The sequence below is a fragment of the Galeopterus variegatus genome, unplaced genomic scaffold (assembly GCF_000696425.1).
Source record: "Galeopterus variegatus unplaced genomic scaffold, G_variegatus-3.0.2 Scaffold3521, whole genome shotgun sequence".
NCBI lineage: Eukaryota > Metazoa > Chordata > Mammalia > Dermoptera > Cynocephalidae > Galeopterus > Galeopterus variegatus.
This window is the reverse complement of record NW_007729632.1, coordinates 236,662-254,863: the sequence shown is the minus strand read 5'-3', so window position 1 is coordinate 254,863 and position 18,202 is coordinate 236,662. Positions and strand designations below refer to the sequence as shown.

The window sequence follows — 18,202 nt, the reverse complement described above, 5'->3', positions numbered from 1 at the left end:
GAGCGGGTCTTCAAAGACTTCATGCAAAGATTTGCATGATCTTTTAATTGCATTTTTCCATGAACTTGTTGAAGTACCCTCCTACATTTCGGTCAACTTGAGATATAATGGAAAGCAGATTAGCCTGGGAACCAAGTACCATACAGGATACTCACTTGCTGTGCGATTTTATGAAAGCCGTATTTCCTCTCTGGGTCTCAGTTTCCTAATCTACGGAAGAGCAGAGATCTCTGAGAGCCTTGCAGAGACGCCTGACAGAAAGACCCTGAAGAGAAGAAAGGGACAGAGGGAGGGGAGAAGGGGGGGAAGCTGAACCAAGGACAGAGAAGTGTACGAGGGAGGGGACGAGGAGCGAGGTGAACAGAAAATGCCTTTTCATAAATAAAACGAGCTCTCCAGGGCTCCATTGTTCACCTTTATGGATTTAAAACACTAGAGTGTTTACACATACATAGTAATTTTTGAATAACTGTGAAATGAATGAATGAAAAGCCTGCGAAGCCTGACAAGAGCGAGGAGAGAAACGGGAGGGAGAGAGCACGGACATACTCGGTGCCCAGTCCTCCTCGGTGTCCCCACATCGCGGGCGGGGACCCCCTCCTCCCCCCGGGGCGCGGAGACCTGCGCGGACTCGCGCGCTCCCTGTCGCCCTCCCCGTGAGCCGCCCTGAAACCGCCAGGGGGCGCTGCGTGGCCGCCGGGGCTGGGGCCCGGGGCGGAGCTGCTTTAAATTGCGGCTCCGGGCGGGTCGTGTCTCAGTCCTTCAGCCGGGGAGCAGCGGCAGCATCAAGCGTTCCACTCCAGCGCCGACCCGGACCGGACCCACAGCCTCTCCAGCGGCGACGCGGCCAGCAGGGCTCCCCGCAAGAACTTCCCGGGCGTGGTCCCGCCTCCTTCAGGAGCCCCAGGGGCGCACCTGCAACCTCCCCGCCGTCTGCACCTGCCGCCTCTCAACCAGCGCGGGAACCCGAGCGAGCCATGGCCAACGCGGGGCTGCAGTTGCTGGGCTTCATTTCCTTCAGGAGCCCCAGGGGCGCACCTGCAACCTCCCCGCCGTCTGCACCTGCCGCCTCTCAGCCAGCGCGGGAACCCGAGCGAGCCATGGCCAACGCGGGGCTGCAGTTGCTGGGCTTCATCCTGGCCTTCCTAGGCTGGATAGGTTCCATCGTGAGCACTGCCATGCCCCAATGGAAGATTTACTCCTACGCCGGCGACAATATCGTGACTGCCCAGGCCATCTACGAGGGGCTGTGGATGTCGTGCGTGTCGCAGAGCACCGGGCAGATCCAGTGTAAAGTCTTCGACTCCTTGCTGAATCTGAGCAGTGAGTGCATCCCAGAACCCACAGCCACTGCCCAGTGGCCCCAGTCCCCCATGGGCTCTGTGGTGGAATGGAGCTCTCAGCTCCTTCTGTCGTGCGACTGCGTGGTTACCAGTCTGAAGTTGATCAAATCTTCTGATCATCTGCTCTGTCCTGAGGAAGTGGGGGAATCCAGGAATGGGAAAAGGGAGGCCCAGGCTTAAGCTCTAGTTTCGCCTCTAACTCTCTGGGTGACACTTTCCTCCCCTTCTAGGTGTGGTTCCATTTTAAATTCCGATGAAGGTGGGTGGAGATTGAGAGACTGAAGGCCAAACTTGAACTTGGGCTCTTAAGCCTCTCTGTACATTTTAAGATTCTATGTAAATTGAGTATTGGTAGGGTTTGCACAAGAAAATGGGATGTCTTGAAAAGTTTGGAGCCTGGTAGTTTCTCAAGTGTGCAAGATTAAATAGATAATTCCAGAGTATTAGATAAGGAAGTTTTGTTGTTGTGTTTTTCTTTTTAAATTTTTACTATGACTTTTCCTAGTAAAAGTCACATTCCTACATGATATGTTCCATCTCAATGTCTTCTACTCAGGTTTGAGGTTGACTCCTTTGATTCTTTTGATTTTCAAGATTCAGTAAGTGAAGGGAGGTCCCTTCCAAGACTCCTTGAAGAAACCTCTTGAGATTCCTCCAAAGCTTTAGCTTTCAAGCCTGGGGTCTTCAGAAGAGGCAAATTGTATAGTATTATTTTGGAAACAGAACATTGGTGGCAGGTGGAAAAAGGATGACAAGAAAGAAAGGTTCTAAATAACCTCCCTAACAGAATAGGAAGGGAAGAGTGAGGGCGCTGGAGGAAAACGCAGCCAAACCGACACAGCCGGGAAGCAGGGGACTGAGAGAGAGTGAGAATCGGGGGGACTTCTCCAAGTCTCTGTCCTCCAGGAAGGAATTTCTGGGTGATGGATGTTTGCTTCTCACTTGTCAAGTTGAAAAGGATTATGTAGACAGAGATATTTCTAAGGGTGGTGAGGAGAAGGATAGGATGGCTTTCCCCCTTTTTTAAAATAAAAAGTTTTGAGTGCCTTGTCAAGAAGTCATTAAATTCCCGCACACTTTGGTAATAATGATTCATGGCTGGAGTTTCTTCCTTGAGAAATCCCATTAGTGGCCAGGTCCTGTGTGTCTTCCAGCCCTTTAAACAACTTGAAGAAAAGCTTCCTTAGTCTTTGCCTAGATAAACAAGACTGCCCACCGGCGCCCTGTGTGCCGAGGTGGTCAGTGTCCACACGGCTCAAGTTTACTGCACTTGCTCTGTCCACCTCCGAGTCAGCAACAACTTTTAATAGTGCATGTCAAAAGCCATAGGGTTTAGAGTTATTAAACCTGGTCCGAATCTGTTTAACTCTTTGAACACCTGTGGCATTTGGTTAGTCAATGTGCTTGGTGGTTTTGAGTGTTGTCATTTCAGCTTTTCAAGGTTACCATATTAGGATTCCTATATACCAAAACTAATCTGTAAGTTCAGTGATTATGTGTTGTTTGTTTTCGTCCTGAGTTATATTTATGTTTTCAAAGTGAACAATTGGGAAATAATCATTGACTATTCCGATGGAAAGATAAATATATTTAAGAACATGGTGTCAGGCATTTTAGGCACTATGTTGAGGAATTGGCAGATGGAGAGAGTTCTAAGGGCAGTTCCAGGGAGGCCTTTTCTCAATGTTATTCCTTTGATCAAAATAGTTCATTTTTACATTTTCAACATCTTTAAATAGGTTTACTTTTAACTTTCTTAAATAACCAAATGTAATCAGATTGATCCGTGTTGTAAATACTCAAACAGATCATTCTTACACGTGGTAATGTGTTAAAATGTTTTATTTTCATTTATTCCTAATATAGTTATTAAAGTTTTTTAAATTGTGGTAGAACCAATGAATAACTCTGCCCCCCCCCCCGCAACCCCAGACACACACACACACTGCCACACATTTTGGAGATTTCTTTCTAAACTTCAAATCAGATTCCTCTTTTTGTTTTGGTTAAGGCCATAGTTTATCCAAGGTAGGGCTGAGACCTTTCTCTCAAAACCAATTCCCAGAAGAGGGACCCTTGACTCACAAGTAGTCTCTCCCAACTTGCCAGTGACTCACAGGATGTCCTTGAATGGGGCCCAAGAAACCTGTCTCCATTTCTCTACTTGAGCAGTGGTGCTTAGTAGAGAGATCTGGGGTGGTGACTACATTACTTGGTTTTGGTATAGTTCTGTGACATCTAGAGATGAGGATTATCTGTCTGTATATAAGTAGTGTTTCTCATAAGAGGTTGCCTTTCATAAAGTGCTTTAAGGTTTTGAAAAGCTTAGCTGCAGGTTTTCTGAAATTGTACCTTGCTCTCTTTGCTAGAGAGCCCACTTGGCATCTTGGAGTCCAGATGCAGGGATTTATTAAGGTTTTGCATTCGACATATTAAAATCCCTTGTTCCCCTGCATTAACTAATGTCAGCTGTAAAAAGCACCATGACCTTCACAAAGTATCTAAAGGGATACATGTGCTTACACTGTATAGAGTATACACTGTATACAATGTAAGAAGTGAGATACAACAGGGCTTCTTTTACCTAGTTCTTGTCAAGCACTTTGTAAAAATGTAGCTGAGAAACTTACTGGAGAGACAAATATTACACTGTGCATTGTGGTTTTATAATGGCTGAGACAATTTCCATTCTATCCAAGGTATGTGATGTTTATAGACATTTGATGATTCTTGCAGGTGAAAGCTGGCATATATAAAAGAAAGTGCCAGAATGGCAAAAGTCACAGTTGCGGCAGATTTATCTTGATTAACGTATACATCTTGCCTTGTTTTGATCAATTCTTGAACTTTCAGAAAGCTAGTACCTATTTTATATGCTTAGCTAATTGCTTCTTCTTGTTTGACTTTAATAGCTAGAGCTATCCAAAGTTTGGGCTGACCTGGGAGGCTGCACAGTGGGAGGGGTGCAAGCAGAGAATAAGTAAGCATTTTGTAGGAATGTTATAGGGAAGATCCAAGCACCAGACAAATGGGAGGTTAGGCTAGACTCTCTCTCCAAGTCTCATCTAACCCTGGGATTCTGTAATTTGTTTATAAGCTCCTCTAGCCTGTTTAACCTGCTCTGCATGAATCCACATGTGCGTAGGTGTGCTTAATGAGTATTGGTTGTCGGAAGGTTTCCCAGCACTCTCACCATGATGTCAGGCTCAATCAGAGAGAAAAAAAATCACTGACTTGGACAGTCTTTGACGCATAGACAGAGAGGGGGGCACCCATGCATGTTTCTCCAGACTGTTTTATGCCTGCTGAGCCAAGAGCAGTCAAAGGGCCACTGATGTTCAGATCCATTTCAAGAATTAGTTCTGATTTTTGGAATGATGGAAGTTGAAACAAAAATCCAGGCTTGAGATCAGAAATTCTCAACTCTTACCCTGGTTTTGCACGAGGTAGCCATGTGTGTAATGGTGAGCCACTTGATTTCTCTGGGCTCAAGTAGTTTTCTCACAGATGAAACAGGGCAGAGTGGGAGGAACGGGGAGATGAACGCACAATCCATTCGTCCATTCAACAAACATGAGCCAGGCCCTGTACTTGCTTCTAGGGACGCACGTAAGATGATTTCTAAGATTCCTTCCAATGCCAACTTTCATTATTACTAACTTCAGTCACTGAAGGGGAAAGAGGCAAGGGGCATAGCTTAGGTTTCCTTGATTGGAGTGTTGAGTAAGTGTCATGGAGGTAATACAGAAGCACAAACTTAATCAGGAGGCAGTTTCTCTAAGAAACAAACAAAAAGAAAGGTAGCAAAACTTCTCAGGACATTCTGAAAAGTGGTAAGTCCTGCCTCATCCCAGACCACTTCAATTACTGACTGTGCTTATGTTCTGAGGTCACATCCAGTGGCCACCAGCTAATGCAGCAATAAAATGGAAATGCTAACAATGAGGACTCTTGAGAGACTTTGAACTCTAGTAAAAGTGAAAGATTTAAGAAGTGAAAAAGCCATGGAAATATAGTTCTGTGACAGTTAGTGATGAGCTCTTTTAATTACAGGAGAGAAGAGAGCAGTTTTGTTCTAGTCACCCAATGGTCAGTTCATTCATTCACCTAATATTTATTAAGCAACTGCTGATTCAAAGAGGGAATATGTGAGGGTGGATATAGAATTGAGATCTACTTTGGTTATGATATATAATTCATAAGGTGATAATTTGGTAATATGGCTAGTAAATAGCATAAATAATATCAGATATTTATGGGAGATTCTGCTGCTTGTGTAGCAAGACTTTAAGGTTTTAGAAAAAAAAAATTCCCACTTTTGTCTGTGCTTGTCTTTCTGCGCTTATGTTGATTGACCTAACTGTAGTACATCAGTAACCTCTGAATAATTTCTTGTCTTAGAAGTAGAGATCTTTGTAAGATTTTTTTTTTAATGTATAATTATACTTTCAGGTTGAAAGTGGTGAGAACTCCTTAGGGGGTCTTTAATCTCAAGATTATCGGTTTAGCTAAATATAATTAAAAGACTGCCTTCTTCGTTTACTGCTGAATAATGATGAGAAACAATAGTGCAACTTTTTGAATGTTTGCTAACTAGATTCTCCACAGACAACTTTAGTCAGCGATCATAATATTGTAGAGGTATCTGCAAATTTAAGAGGCCAGGAAAGGAATACATTTACTCCTAGATTTGATCCCGTCAGGCCAGCTCATAGTTAATACTACAAGGCTATACTATGTCTCTCTGGTCCACAATATTATTTTATAGCTTTCAAACATCCCTTTCAACTTCTCTGCCCTGCTGCATGTCATGGGGAGCACATTAGATGCATAATTTTAAAAATAAATCAAATTAAGCAAAAAAGTACAATTTTTTCCTCTCTGCATGAGTTTCTGACTTTCAATGACCTAAATCAAGCCTGGCTTTATGAAGCAAGATTTTAACATTCCCAGGCTCTCTAAAGAGGTGTTTCTCAGTATTATTTCAAAGATTAAGCTAAACACAAGAGTAAGTGTTTTTACCTATCTTGTTAAAATGAGTTTTAAAAGATAAAGATGTGTTCTAATTTAAATTAGTTGAACATAGATTGAATAATCCGTGGTGACTTGCCAGGTACTGTGCTTAGTGCTTTGGATGGAAAGATGAATAAATATCTGGCTCTAGTCATCCGGGAGCTCACAATTATATATTTTAGATCTCTAACTTAAAAGGCTTCTATAAGACCCTAATTTGAAAGGATTCATCTAGTTCCAACTTAAAACCGTGCAATTTAGATTTGATCTGCACATAAAACCCTCATGACTTGTAACACAATAGTTGCTTACTTTGACTTGTAATTACAAGTCATCATTATATATGCCTGACTTGTGAGCTTTCATGCTGTTATGATTCTCAGCCTTTTTTGTTACATGCATGTGTGTATTATTTCTACATTTCCCCACATATCACTCGAGTTAAGAATTTATCCAAATGTCTCCAGTGAAGCAAGGTGAGATTTTGTGTTTGATGCCAACCTAATATTGCAAAATACAAAGAAACTTTGTGAGTCAATAGATGGCAGGATGTAAACAAAAAATACTGCTTTGCAAAACAACATTCTTACACTACTACATTACCACATTTTAAAATGAAATATGCTCCCCTTGCTCTCTGTGGTTTATGTTATTCCTAAGGATTTTTTTCGATTTTCCTCATTATTTTTTATGCATTATACAAATAATACATTATTCCAAAAAAAAGAAATATTGTAGAGAATTATTAGCAAACATAGATAGAATATTTGTCCCCTATCTCTTAGAAACTTTGTAAAAGAAGAGATAAATTAGTTGTGACATAATCAAATGTGGTTATGTGGTTTTCTTGGAGAACTTAAAGGGGAAAAAACTTAGAGATTAAAAATGTGAATATTAGATCATTCCAGGTTGATGCAGATAGAGCCCTGGAGTAGTTTACACATGTGTGCTCCTTGCCTGGGAGACCAGTAATTTTATATAAGCCTGACTCATGTGAGTGATGCCCAGTAGACTCCTCATGAAGAATACCCTGTGATTCAAGTGCTCAGACCTGCTGGGCTAGTGGCCAGCTGTTTTTGCTTGAAGAACAGATCAGTATGATTATTATATAAGCTGGATCCAGTTTGGGGACCTACAACTCAAACACAGTGGAAAACTTGGACAGAGATCAGAGAAAGCATGAAAAGTGAATAATAAAGGGTTGGAAGAATATTTATGAGAAAATAAAGTGGAGGTGGTTGTGAGATGTAAGAGGCTATGCATATTTGAAGGGCTGTCATAGGAAGAAAGTTTAATTTTGTAATCTATGTACTGAGAGTAAAAATCATGTCACTTCTTCCTTAAGACCCTCCAGTCAGTTCTGATTACACTTAGAATAAACTCCAAACCCTTTACCCTCGCTTGCAAAGCTCTGCATGATGTATTTGCCGTCTGCTCACCTTACTAAACCTCCCTTTACTTTCCTACTTACTTTCCTACTTCCTACAGTAGGGTGACTAGCTCTCCCAGTTTTCCCAGGGTTGATGGACTTCTCAGGATGCAGGACTTTTAGGTTTAAAACCAGGACAGTCTCAAGCAAACTGAGATGTGTGGTCACCCTGCCATCCAGGCACATGATTATATTTGTTACTTTCAGTATCTCCTCTTTCAGCATTTCTATGCCTGAAATGTTTTCCTTCTGAGTGGAATCTTAGGACCAAATCTGAAATCTGTGTTATGTGTAAGAGTTTAGTTATTTTATTTTCCTTCTAAGTAATGACTGTCTTTGCAAAAACTGCTGGTAAATTAGAAGGAAGGACACACCTTGAACATGGAGTTCTTGGTACATTCCTAGTCATACCACAGTATGGTTTGTGATTCCGAGGAAAAAGTTTTATTTTAATCTCGTAAGCAGCTTCAGTTCCTGGTAAACCTGTGGTCTATGAAACATGTGCTACCAACCTGGAATCTCGAAATTAGCGTGTAGGTGGGTGTGCATGTGTGCCCACACATGCTTACGAGGAGTGGATATGTAAGGGGAGATGGGGAGTATCTCTGTTTGCTTTTTAATGAAATCAAGTAAGAACATATCTTGGCTTCCAAAATAACTCTAAAATAATGTAAAAAATACCTTTGATACTTCTTGGAAAGAAATTAGTATGATTTTATCATAGATTGTCTGATAATGTCAAGGATAAAAAAAATCAGTAAATTAAAATTCAATGATATTTTAGAATTTTTTAGTTTTCATTATGATTGGTTAACCTAAGTTCACAACCCTGAAGATACTAAGACTGAGGCTAGGTCTAAATTGGATATTGAGATATAAAACCTTTTTATCATCTCAGCCACTTTTGAAGACCATCAAAGAAGGATTCAATTGTTCCAACTCCCTGGATAGAGTTATTATCATTCACATTTTACATAATGAAAACACTGACCCAAAGAATACTAAGTAGACTACTCAAGGTGATATAGTTTGTTACAATGTAAATTATACTTATATGTTCAAAAATATTTGTCATATATTAACACTGTCAATGAGATAGTGATCTTTACTCTACTGAAGGAGGCAGTAAGTCTAGAATTGAAACAAAATCTTCTAACCAGTGTAGTTTCAGCTCATATTTTTTTTTGTCTGTGCCTTTATGCCACAATGATGGTATAAAGCTTTTATTATTTAAGAAATATACTAGCATAATCTCTCACACCTGGCTCTATTTGATCATTACTTAGTACACTAAAGACAATAACAGGAAATTAGAAAATTAATAGAATCCTGAGAAAACTACGTTGAAATGTTATATCTATTGTACAGCATAGCAGTGTAAATAGTTATAAAAACTGGTGATGTCTCTGAATATGAATCTACTACTATGTTCTAAGGTAACATCTCAAAATGTTTTTGCTTTAAGAAGTGGTTTTCATATCCTTTCTCTCCCCATCCCACCACTGGGATACAAATGTTGCTTATCCAGCCGTGATCATCTATGAAAAATTCATTTTTTATATTCCAGATTCACCCAGTTTTGAAGCTTGATGATTGGGATATAAAGCAGGTGACCAATACCAAAAATATATTGTAAACCATTTTAGTTACAAAAGTTAACATCAAAGATATTACCTATGATTGCTATTTTAGAATTAAAATACTCCATTAATTAGCATTAAATATGTATTAGTTCAGCTAAGCCTATCCAACTAGACCTTTAATTATTTTTCCACTTGATTTTGAATTTAATGTTGAAAACATAAAATGTTAGAGCTGGAGGGCCTCTAATTCATTATCCAGCCCAGGCATTTGTTTTTCTGGAGAAGGTACTGCGTTGGTTACCAGCAGAAACCTCACTAGAAGTGGGGTCTCCTGGCTCCTAGTTCACTTTTCTGTCTTCTATAAAACATTGAAATATACTTGGTTTTCTACCACTCTTCCTTTGTTGATCTAGGCATAATTTTTACATGTTCTAAAATGTTTTCTGCCAGGTACTTTGCAAGCAACCCGCGCCTTGATGGTGATTGGTATCCTGCTGGGACTGATAGCAATCTTTGTGGCCACCATTGGCATGAAGTGTATGAAGTGCATGGAAGATGATGAGGTGCAGAAGATGCGGATGGCTGTCACTGGGGGTGTGATATTTCTTATTGCAGGTAAGAGAGGCCCTGCTCCCCTTTCACCTTACTACCCTGTCCCTCATACGATCTGAGGCCTAGTTTTCAGTTTCCTTAGATTATATTGCATTCGTGCAAATATGGGCCTTAAGTCAGGTTGACTTTCATGCTCTCACACAGGAACCAAATGAAAATTTGAGACCTATGCTCACAGTGAGGTGGTTTCAGGTGCCAAATGGTATGTTAGAACCAATCTCTGCAGGTAAAGAGAGATTTTGGCTACCTAGCAAACACTGAAGAACAATTTAATGTAATTCAGGAAATGTCTGTGGTGTCTCCAAAGATACCATGTGAAAAAGATGGGGAGAGTGAGAGAAAACAGAAAGAATATGTAAATCGTACAGGTACAGGAGGGATGAATGGGGTTAGAATTATTGGAGAAAAATGAGGACAACATTCCACATAGGAAAATCTAATTCCAGAATAAAGAGGATATACCCATAGATCAATGCACACAAAAGCGAAATAGAGTGGAGGTGGAACATTGTAATGGTAGAAACTTAGGTCAAATGAGTTAGGAAAGAAAACTGTAGAAACACCTTGAAAAATCCTTGATAAAATAATGAGATTATATTTTTCAAGGAAAATAAATATGTATTTGTTGCTTTATTTAAGTGTTGATGGATAAATTATGAGTCTTTTGAGAAAATGAGAGCCAGAGGACATGGACCACACTATTTTGAAGCTTTATAATAAGGCTTATTTTAACTATGATATACTATAAATATATAATGTATCTATAGTTATAAATGTAGATACATTATATGTCTATACATATTATGTATATACTTTATATCTATATGAGAGTTCTTCAAAAAGTTCATGGAAAATAGAATTAAAAGACAATATGAGTCTTTCAAACTTTCTGAAGTATCCTCATATATACTATATGCTACCTGTAAATCTATCTATATGTCTATCTGTATATGCTATCTAGATATGTACTATATATACTATCTATATATATCTATATACTATAAACTATATATAATATCTATATATAACTACACATACACTACATGTAGTATGTATAGTGGTCTATTGTTATATATACATATACTATATTCTATCTATTATATAGTAGTTTATTGTTTTTGAAAATAGTACTATTGATATAAACTTACTACTATGAAAAACTAGAATTAAACTTCCTTTACTTTTCTTTTGACAGAAGACCTGTAGGAGCATAACATGTGGGTTTAACATGTGGATTTAAATGATAATGGAGGGAGAGTGTCTGTGGCTTTGCTAAAGTTGTGGTTAGTTAAAATGGCCAGTTGTTTGGTTTATCGAGACACAAATTAGCTCTTGTTTGAAAAGGCATGGATGGTGTTTTATTCCCAACAATTTAATCTTACATCAAAGGCTGTGAATAAACTTATCACAAAGCACTCCTCTGTTGCTTGCCTCCTTGTAACTCCCATAAGTGACTGCATCACTCCCACTTCAGTTTCAGGGCTTTCCTTGGGAGTGAGGGTCACATGTTCAAGAGCATTGACGTGGTCTATTTGAGCAGCCAAAAGCAATAGTGTTTTCTGTCAAGTATTAGAGGCAAATAGATGGGACCACTTTTTTGGAGGGGAAGGGAGTAGCATAGAAACATTTAATCTGTCTGTATTGATGTATTCTTAAAATTACTATAAAAAGAAATTAGTTTGATTGGATAAGAAAAATTGAGGTATTTTATACTTATAAAAAAATGAGGTATTTTATGTTTTTTATAAATGATGGATTTTGACTAAGTGGTTTCTCTGGTATTACTGAATATAAAATGCTATGGAAAATTGAGATAGTGTCACATAAACTGATCTGATGTAGCACCCTCAGCAATGTCAGGTATTGCCTTGGCTAGTAGAGCAACAGAAATTTGGGTGTTCTGGTCCAAAATTTATGAAGAGCATAAATTTTGTCTAACTCCAACCTGATATTTTTGTATGTCTTGACAGAATACTTGAAACAAATCATATCTGAACTTCTAATCTCCCTAATTCTAAAATAAAAATGTCAACATTACTGATGAGATTTAACTCTTGTAAAATAAATTTAGGTTTAATGGGCTATATATTTGTACTCAGTGTTCCATACTGATTAATGGACTTTTGTTTTGAATTTCTGTAGGTCTGGCTATTTTAGTTGCCACAGCATGGTATGGCAATAGAATTGTTCAAGAATTCTATGACCCCATGACCCCAGTCAATGCCAGGTAATGTTATTCACACATAAAATAGTTTGTTCTGTGAAAAAATACTCTTTTTATGTGCTAAAGTCCTGCTTGTACTGTAGTTTCCTAGATTTGCTTTTAAGAATTTTATGGAATTTTACGTCAAACTTGCAAACAATTTAAATGATCTGTGACTCATGTTAAAATGAGTTTGATAATTGTTCTAACAGCCTGTTAGAAAATGACAAAATGTACTTCAAAGTAGGAAAGTTTTAACCTCTATACTTTACAACTGTATGCTGGACCTTTCCTCAAGTATTAATAAAGATGTCAATATATTTGAAATTTTGAAATTTTCTTCTTGAAGTGTATTCTGATGCTTATTTGAAATTACACAGTTTATTATTTATTAAAAAAAAAAATAGGCCTACTGCAGGAGTTAACTTTATTCCCAACAGTTCGTTTATAAATGTAAAGCTATGCTGAGCGTTTTAGTACATTGAGATACCACTTTGAAATTTTATGTTCCATCACAACTATAAAATTGACTTTACAAAGGCCATCTTTCTTAATGTTGCCAGTTGTGTAAGTTGAAGAGCCAATTCTTGGCTCTCGCTTAAAAACACTCTTTGATCAGGAACAAGGCTCTTCGTCTCACTGTCTCCACATCTTTAAAGCCTAATAACTATATTCAGAGTCAGGATATTAAGATGTAATTATTGTCTAAGAGCTAGGATGAATGGATGAAAAATCTCAGTGTTTGGATAGATAAGGTGCACTGCTTTTTGTATCACCCACATGCAGAAGAGCACATACAGCAATGATTATCTTGGAGCTTATCCCATAAGATTTATGATGTAGGGATGGAAACTGCTGGAGGTCAATAGGCTAATACTTTACCAGGGTGATAATAGCAGTAATGTACATGAAGCATTTTATAAATTGCTAGGCACTATGCATTTGTTATTTACATTATCATACATGATCCTGAAAGCAGTTGGGTGAGGCAGGTGAGAGTATCCTGCTTTAAGAAAAGAAGAAACTGAGGGCGAGAGGTGAAGTTGCTACCCCAGAATTGCAGCAGTTGAGAGTTTCCATCATGATTCAAACCCAGGCCTTCAAAATTCCAGATCCAGCCTTTCTCTACCCTGTTGTCCACAGTCAGTCACAGATATCTTATCCCAAGAGTGTTGGCTTAATAAGTTCGCCTGGGTCAGCTTAATCCAAAATGGTTCGTGGCCTGCTCCGAAGTCTTTTCTACAAAACCATAAAATTTGAACGTCAGTTTATATAGTTGCCTAGGATAAACTATTCAAAACTCTGATAATCTCAATCGCACCCTAGCAGTTTCTTTGTAGAATACGATTGCTACGTGTAATGGCATAACTTGTTAAACGTTAGCCTAGGAACTATGGTCCAAACATCACTTCTAAAATATATAAGCATGCTATACAAGTCTCTTATACATGGAAAAGTCTTTGGAAATATTTGTGTAATTAACCTGGTATCTCAGTCATATTGCCTGATCTACTATGGCAACTTGTCAACAATAGCAATGTAAACATTTATGAACCTTAAAGTACTTTCCCAAGGGCTCGTGGCAGGTTATTTTTAATGAAAAAATAATAGAATGAGTATGATCTTGATTTTCTTCTTTCATTACATTTGAAAATTTGTCATTGATTTATTGATTCACAGATGCATTATCTCTTCATTCTAGGTATGAGTTTGGTCAGGCTCTCTTCACTGGCTGGGCTGCTGCTTCTCTGTGCCTTCTGGGAGGTGGCTTACTTTGCTGTTCCTGTCCCCGAAAAACAACCTCTTACCCAACACCACGGCCCTATCCAAAACCTACACCTTCCAGTGGGAAAGACTACGTGTGATACAGGCAGATGGAGATGATCCTGTTGGAACAAACAGAAAAAGGACATTGAAATACTATCATTGACAAGAGGACTTTAGACTTTCAACTATTACAATCTGAACTATGGCATTACAAAAAAAAAAAAAAAAAAAAAAAGAAAAGAAAAGAAACAAACCAAGAAACCCATATTTTTTTAAATACCTATTGCTAGAAATGGCTTAGTTGTATTTTATCTCTTTTCCTCAATACAAGAGGGAAGCCCTTCCATTTGTATTACTGCTTCCCACTGAGTAATCACACTCAAAGGGTGGGGGTACTCCTTAAGTATATATAGATATGTATATATTCATGTTTTTCTATTAAAAACTTAGACAGTAAAATACTCATATTTTCATTATGTTGGCAAGTACACTTAAAATATCTCTAAAATAGAAAAATATTAAATCCATTTGTATATTTTTCTTCTTTCTCTATATATACATATAAATAGGTCAAATACCATTTACCTTCCTTCATCAGCTTTTAATGTCTTTGCCATAAGACCTAAGCTACTTTTATCAAATCTGTATTCTTCCAGTTCTTCATGTGAGCCTCTTCATATACTTATTTTATTTTTTAAGCATAATCTTATAGTGCCTGCTTCTTTGTTAGGTCCTTATTTGTTTTTTATTAGGTTGGTCTCTAAGTCCAGAATATAACACATTTCGTAGTCTACGTTTGAATTCCTAAAGCCAATAAGAATCTCTTGCACATCAGAGTTTTGGGAGCAGATTTTTGCATGGCCAAAATGATATACTCCTGTTGATCTTCCCACACAGTCCCTGTACTCTGACCTATAGCACTCTTGTTTGCTTTGAAAATATTTGTCCCGTTGAGTAGCTGCGTGCTGCTCACCCAGGTGTTGTAACACACTTTTATAGACTGAATTTTTTAAGCAACTTATTCACAGTCGTATTTCTCCTCAAACTACCTTTTTCTTTCTCCCTCTTCAACTATCTGTTTTCCCATATGTGATTATCATACAGTTTACCTCTTCCCAAAGAGGTGTGGTCTGTTTGCCTGAACAAAGTGCTACACTTTCTGGAATAATAATCTGGTAACAAACATTCTCTCTGTAGTTGTAAGCAAGTCACTTAATCTTTCTACCTCTTTTCCCATCTGTTAAATTGAGATAATGATACTTAACCAGTTGGTAGAGGTAGTGTGAGTATTAATTAGTGGATATCATTCTCATTCTTTGAACATGAAATATGCCTAAGTAGTATTTTTATTTGCTGAATGGGCTGTTTAGAAGTCACTGAACAAAACCTACACACACAACTTCACATCTGCCGATATCTTCCTCTCTCCACTGATGTGTTTCCTTTTCTCCAGCTGTGCCTAGCAGGTTGTTGGTGCTCTTTCACATTTTAACAACTGCTCTTACTTTTAAAGTCTGAACAAAATGCTACTTCACTTGAGCAAGATGGTATAATGTCAAGGGTGTTGGCTTTGATGTCTGGAGACCTGCATTTGAGTCCTAGTGCTATCGATTACTGTCTGAGTTTGGGCAAGGCACTTGGCTGCCCTAGATTTATTGCTTCATCTGTAAAAAGGGGTGTGTATTTCCTGACCTGCCTACCTCGCTGGGATGTTGTGGGGATCCAGTGAGATGGAATACTTGTAAATGTGGTTTTGTAAGGTGAAAAGTGCTCTACTAGGTGAAAGAATTATGGAATTTAAGTGTGTAGTTTTGGGGGTTACTTTTCAAGCGACTGAAAAGAGAAATTTTAAGAAATGGGTTTCTTGCCTTAACCAGTCTCTCAAGTGATGAGACATTAAAGTGGAATTCAACTCACTTAAAGAAAGGAATTCTAATAAGTCTTAGTTTCTTCAGTCAGTATGGCCTGATGCTTTCTGTGGCAAAGCAGATGTAAGGGGGGAAACAAAAGCCTAAGAATGAGCAAAACCAACAGTATGAGATTTTTTTTTTAATTATAATAATCTTGTAAGGGTATAAGAGGTACTGTCTGTTAAGGGATGCCCTCAGAGCTCTTGCTTTTAGAGGCAGCCAACACCGCAAGGATAGTTAGTTTGGGAATGGTACCTCATGGTGAAAACACATATGAAATTATCCAAAGGACTGTGTTGTATGAGGATTTGGACCTAGTAAACTTGAGTGTGTTTTCCAGACCTGGAAGTCTATGCTTCTAGAAGTTATGATTCAATGAGAATTTTGCCACATACATAGATTCTAATGTTGTAAGAGTAAACGTATGTGGATACCTGTTGTTCTACAAAAGAAATCTATAATCCAAAATGAGCAACAGAATTTGTTACACCAGAATTTATCTAATTTTGATATTTTTATACTCTGCTACCACACCTAGAAACAGACTAACAGATATTTTGGGGTTTTGTAATGGGAATTTGTATAAAGCATTACTCTTTTTCAAAAAATTGTTTTTTAATAAAACAAAAAACAACCTTGGCATGTTTTCTAATTATTTATTTGAAGATGGCCATGCCTAGAAGAGGAGGTGGCTTGGGATAGGACCTGACTCATTATGTGTTCCTGGGAAAGAGCTGCGATGCCTCTGGGCCATCTATCAAGTGTTTGAGCAGCTCCACCCACTAGAATGCCCCATTTTTCTCAACCCGAGCTCCTTGTATGCCAGGAGACATTACTTAATTTTCCTCATTTATGAAAAGCTGACATACAACAATGACTGGCTAAATGATAAGTTATGAAGGTATTTTGTCAACTGTAAAGCACGATGCAAGCTTAAGTGGCTGCGTTCCTCACAAAGGTGGAAGAGTGAAAAACACCAGGCTAGAAATCCGTTGTTTTTCTTATGATTATGATCAAAACTACCTCTTAGGAAAGCAAGTGATGAAACTCATTTACTCATTATCTTAAAGTACCAATAATTGATAAAACCTTACATGTGTGGCCTCTCCCTAAGCAATTTTCATATTAATGAGACCAGGCTTGTAAGCAAAGGATTGCACCTCTGATGTGGAATTTCAGATATTAGCATGGTGGGTGAGAGACCAACATCATTGCCAGTCAATTGGATTTGAATTCCCCTTAAATTAAGCAGGTGTGTCAGAATTTCCACTCTGTTTCTTTGGAATTTAAATCTCTGAGGGTGGAGCTCAGGCCCAAGAAGTTTGAGAGAAAATAAAATTCCTTGGTGCTCCTGAGAAGAACTGAAAGAAAACCTGGATTGTAAATCATACCAAGTAGACATCCACTTCTGTGTGAGCTCGTCCTTATATGAATGCTGTTGTTCTGCAAACCAATCACTTTCCCTCCCCCTTAATTAGTACTTTCACAGTGTACCAAGGTCAAAGGAAAACTCCACTCTATCTCTAACTTCCCACATTTTTTAGCTTGTCGTTAATCCTAGTGTGATCTGGTTGTGGATTTTTCCTTCTTCTATTTGCATGTGGCTCAGGTGTCAGACTTCCGCATTATCTTCCTCTCCTACCCTACAACATACCTATTTATTTCCAGCCTACCCTAAAATCTCTTGATTTAGCTGGCACCATGGAAACTCTGAAAAAAGTCATTGCAGGTTCTAGGGTTATGTGAGGGCAGCTTGCTGAATCCTAAAAACAGGCAATCAGAGACTGTCCCAATGCTGAACATCTGCTTGCCTCATGGCATTTCTCATACTAAGCTTCTACTGACAGGTTTTTTCAAATATGGCTGATATTGGCATTTGGAAACTGGATATGAATTCACTAAGCTAATATTTACTGAACACTAACCATAGGCCCAGCCCCATTAAATGCAGACAGGCTATAGGAGCTATGAAATTAATAAGACACTGTCCTGGGCCCAAGGAGTATGAAGAATGTTAACTGGGAAGTGAAGTAAACTTGAAATCTAGTACTGGTTCTGCCCTTTTTCATCCATGTGAATTATGGAGATCTCTATTCACTGATTCTTCATTTGTAAAATAAAGGGCTTCGACACATGCAATGGTTTTTTATCTATAACAGCATGTTAGAATCACGTGGGAGTTTATGAAAACTTCCTGATTCCAGGGCCCTACCCCAAATGAGGGAAGTCAGAACCTCTGAGAGTCCCAGAAGATTCCAAACCACTGGACTTTGTCATTTCTCAGGACCAATCCTGCCCCATTTTCTGAGTAAACACACATCCACGCACTTAATAGATTACAT

General features: G+C 38.6%; 1 protein-coding gene across 1 annotated transcript; it reads left to right on the top strand.

Moving 5' to 3' along the window:
* The first annotated feature begins 1,020 nt into the window (after nucleotides 1-1,020).
* Nucleotides 1,021-16,499, top strand: CLDN1 (claudin 1). The gene is made up of 4 exons (XM_008585329.1): nucleotides 1,021-1,323; nucleotides 9,819-9,983; nucleotides 12,123-12,207; nucleotides 13,886-16,499. The coding sequence occupies exons 1-4, from the start codon at nucleotides 1,101-1,103 to the stop codon at nucleotides 14,046-14,048; spliced, it is 636 nt and encodes a 211-aa protein (XP_008583551.1). The 5' UTR covers nucleotides 1,021-1,100; the 3' UTR covers nucleotides 14,049-16,499.
* The last annotated feature ends 1,703 nt before the right edge of the window (nucleotides 16,500-18,202 follow it).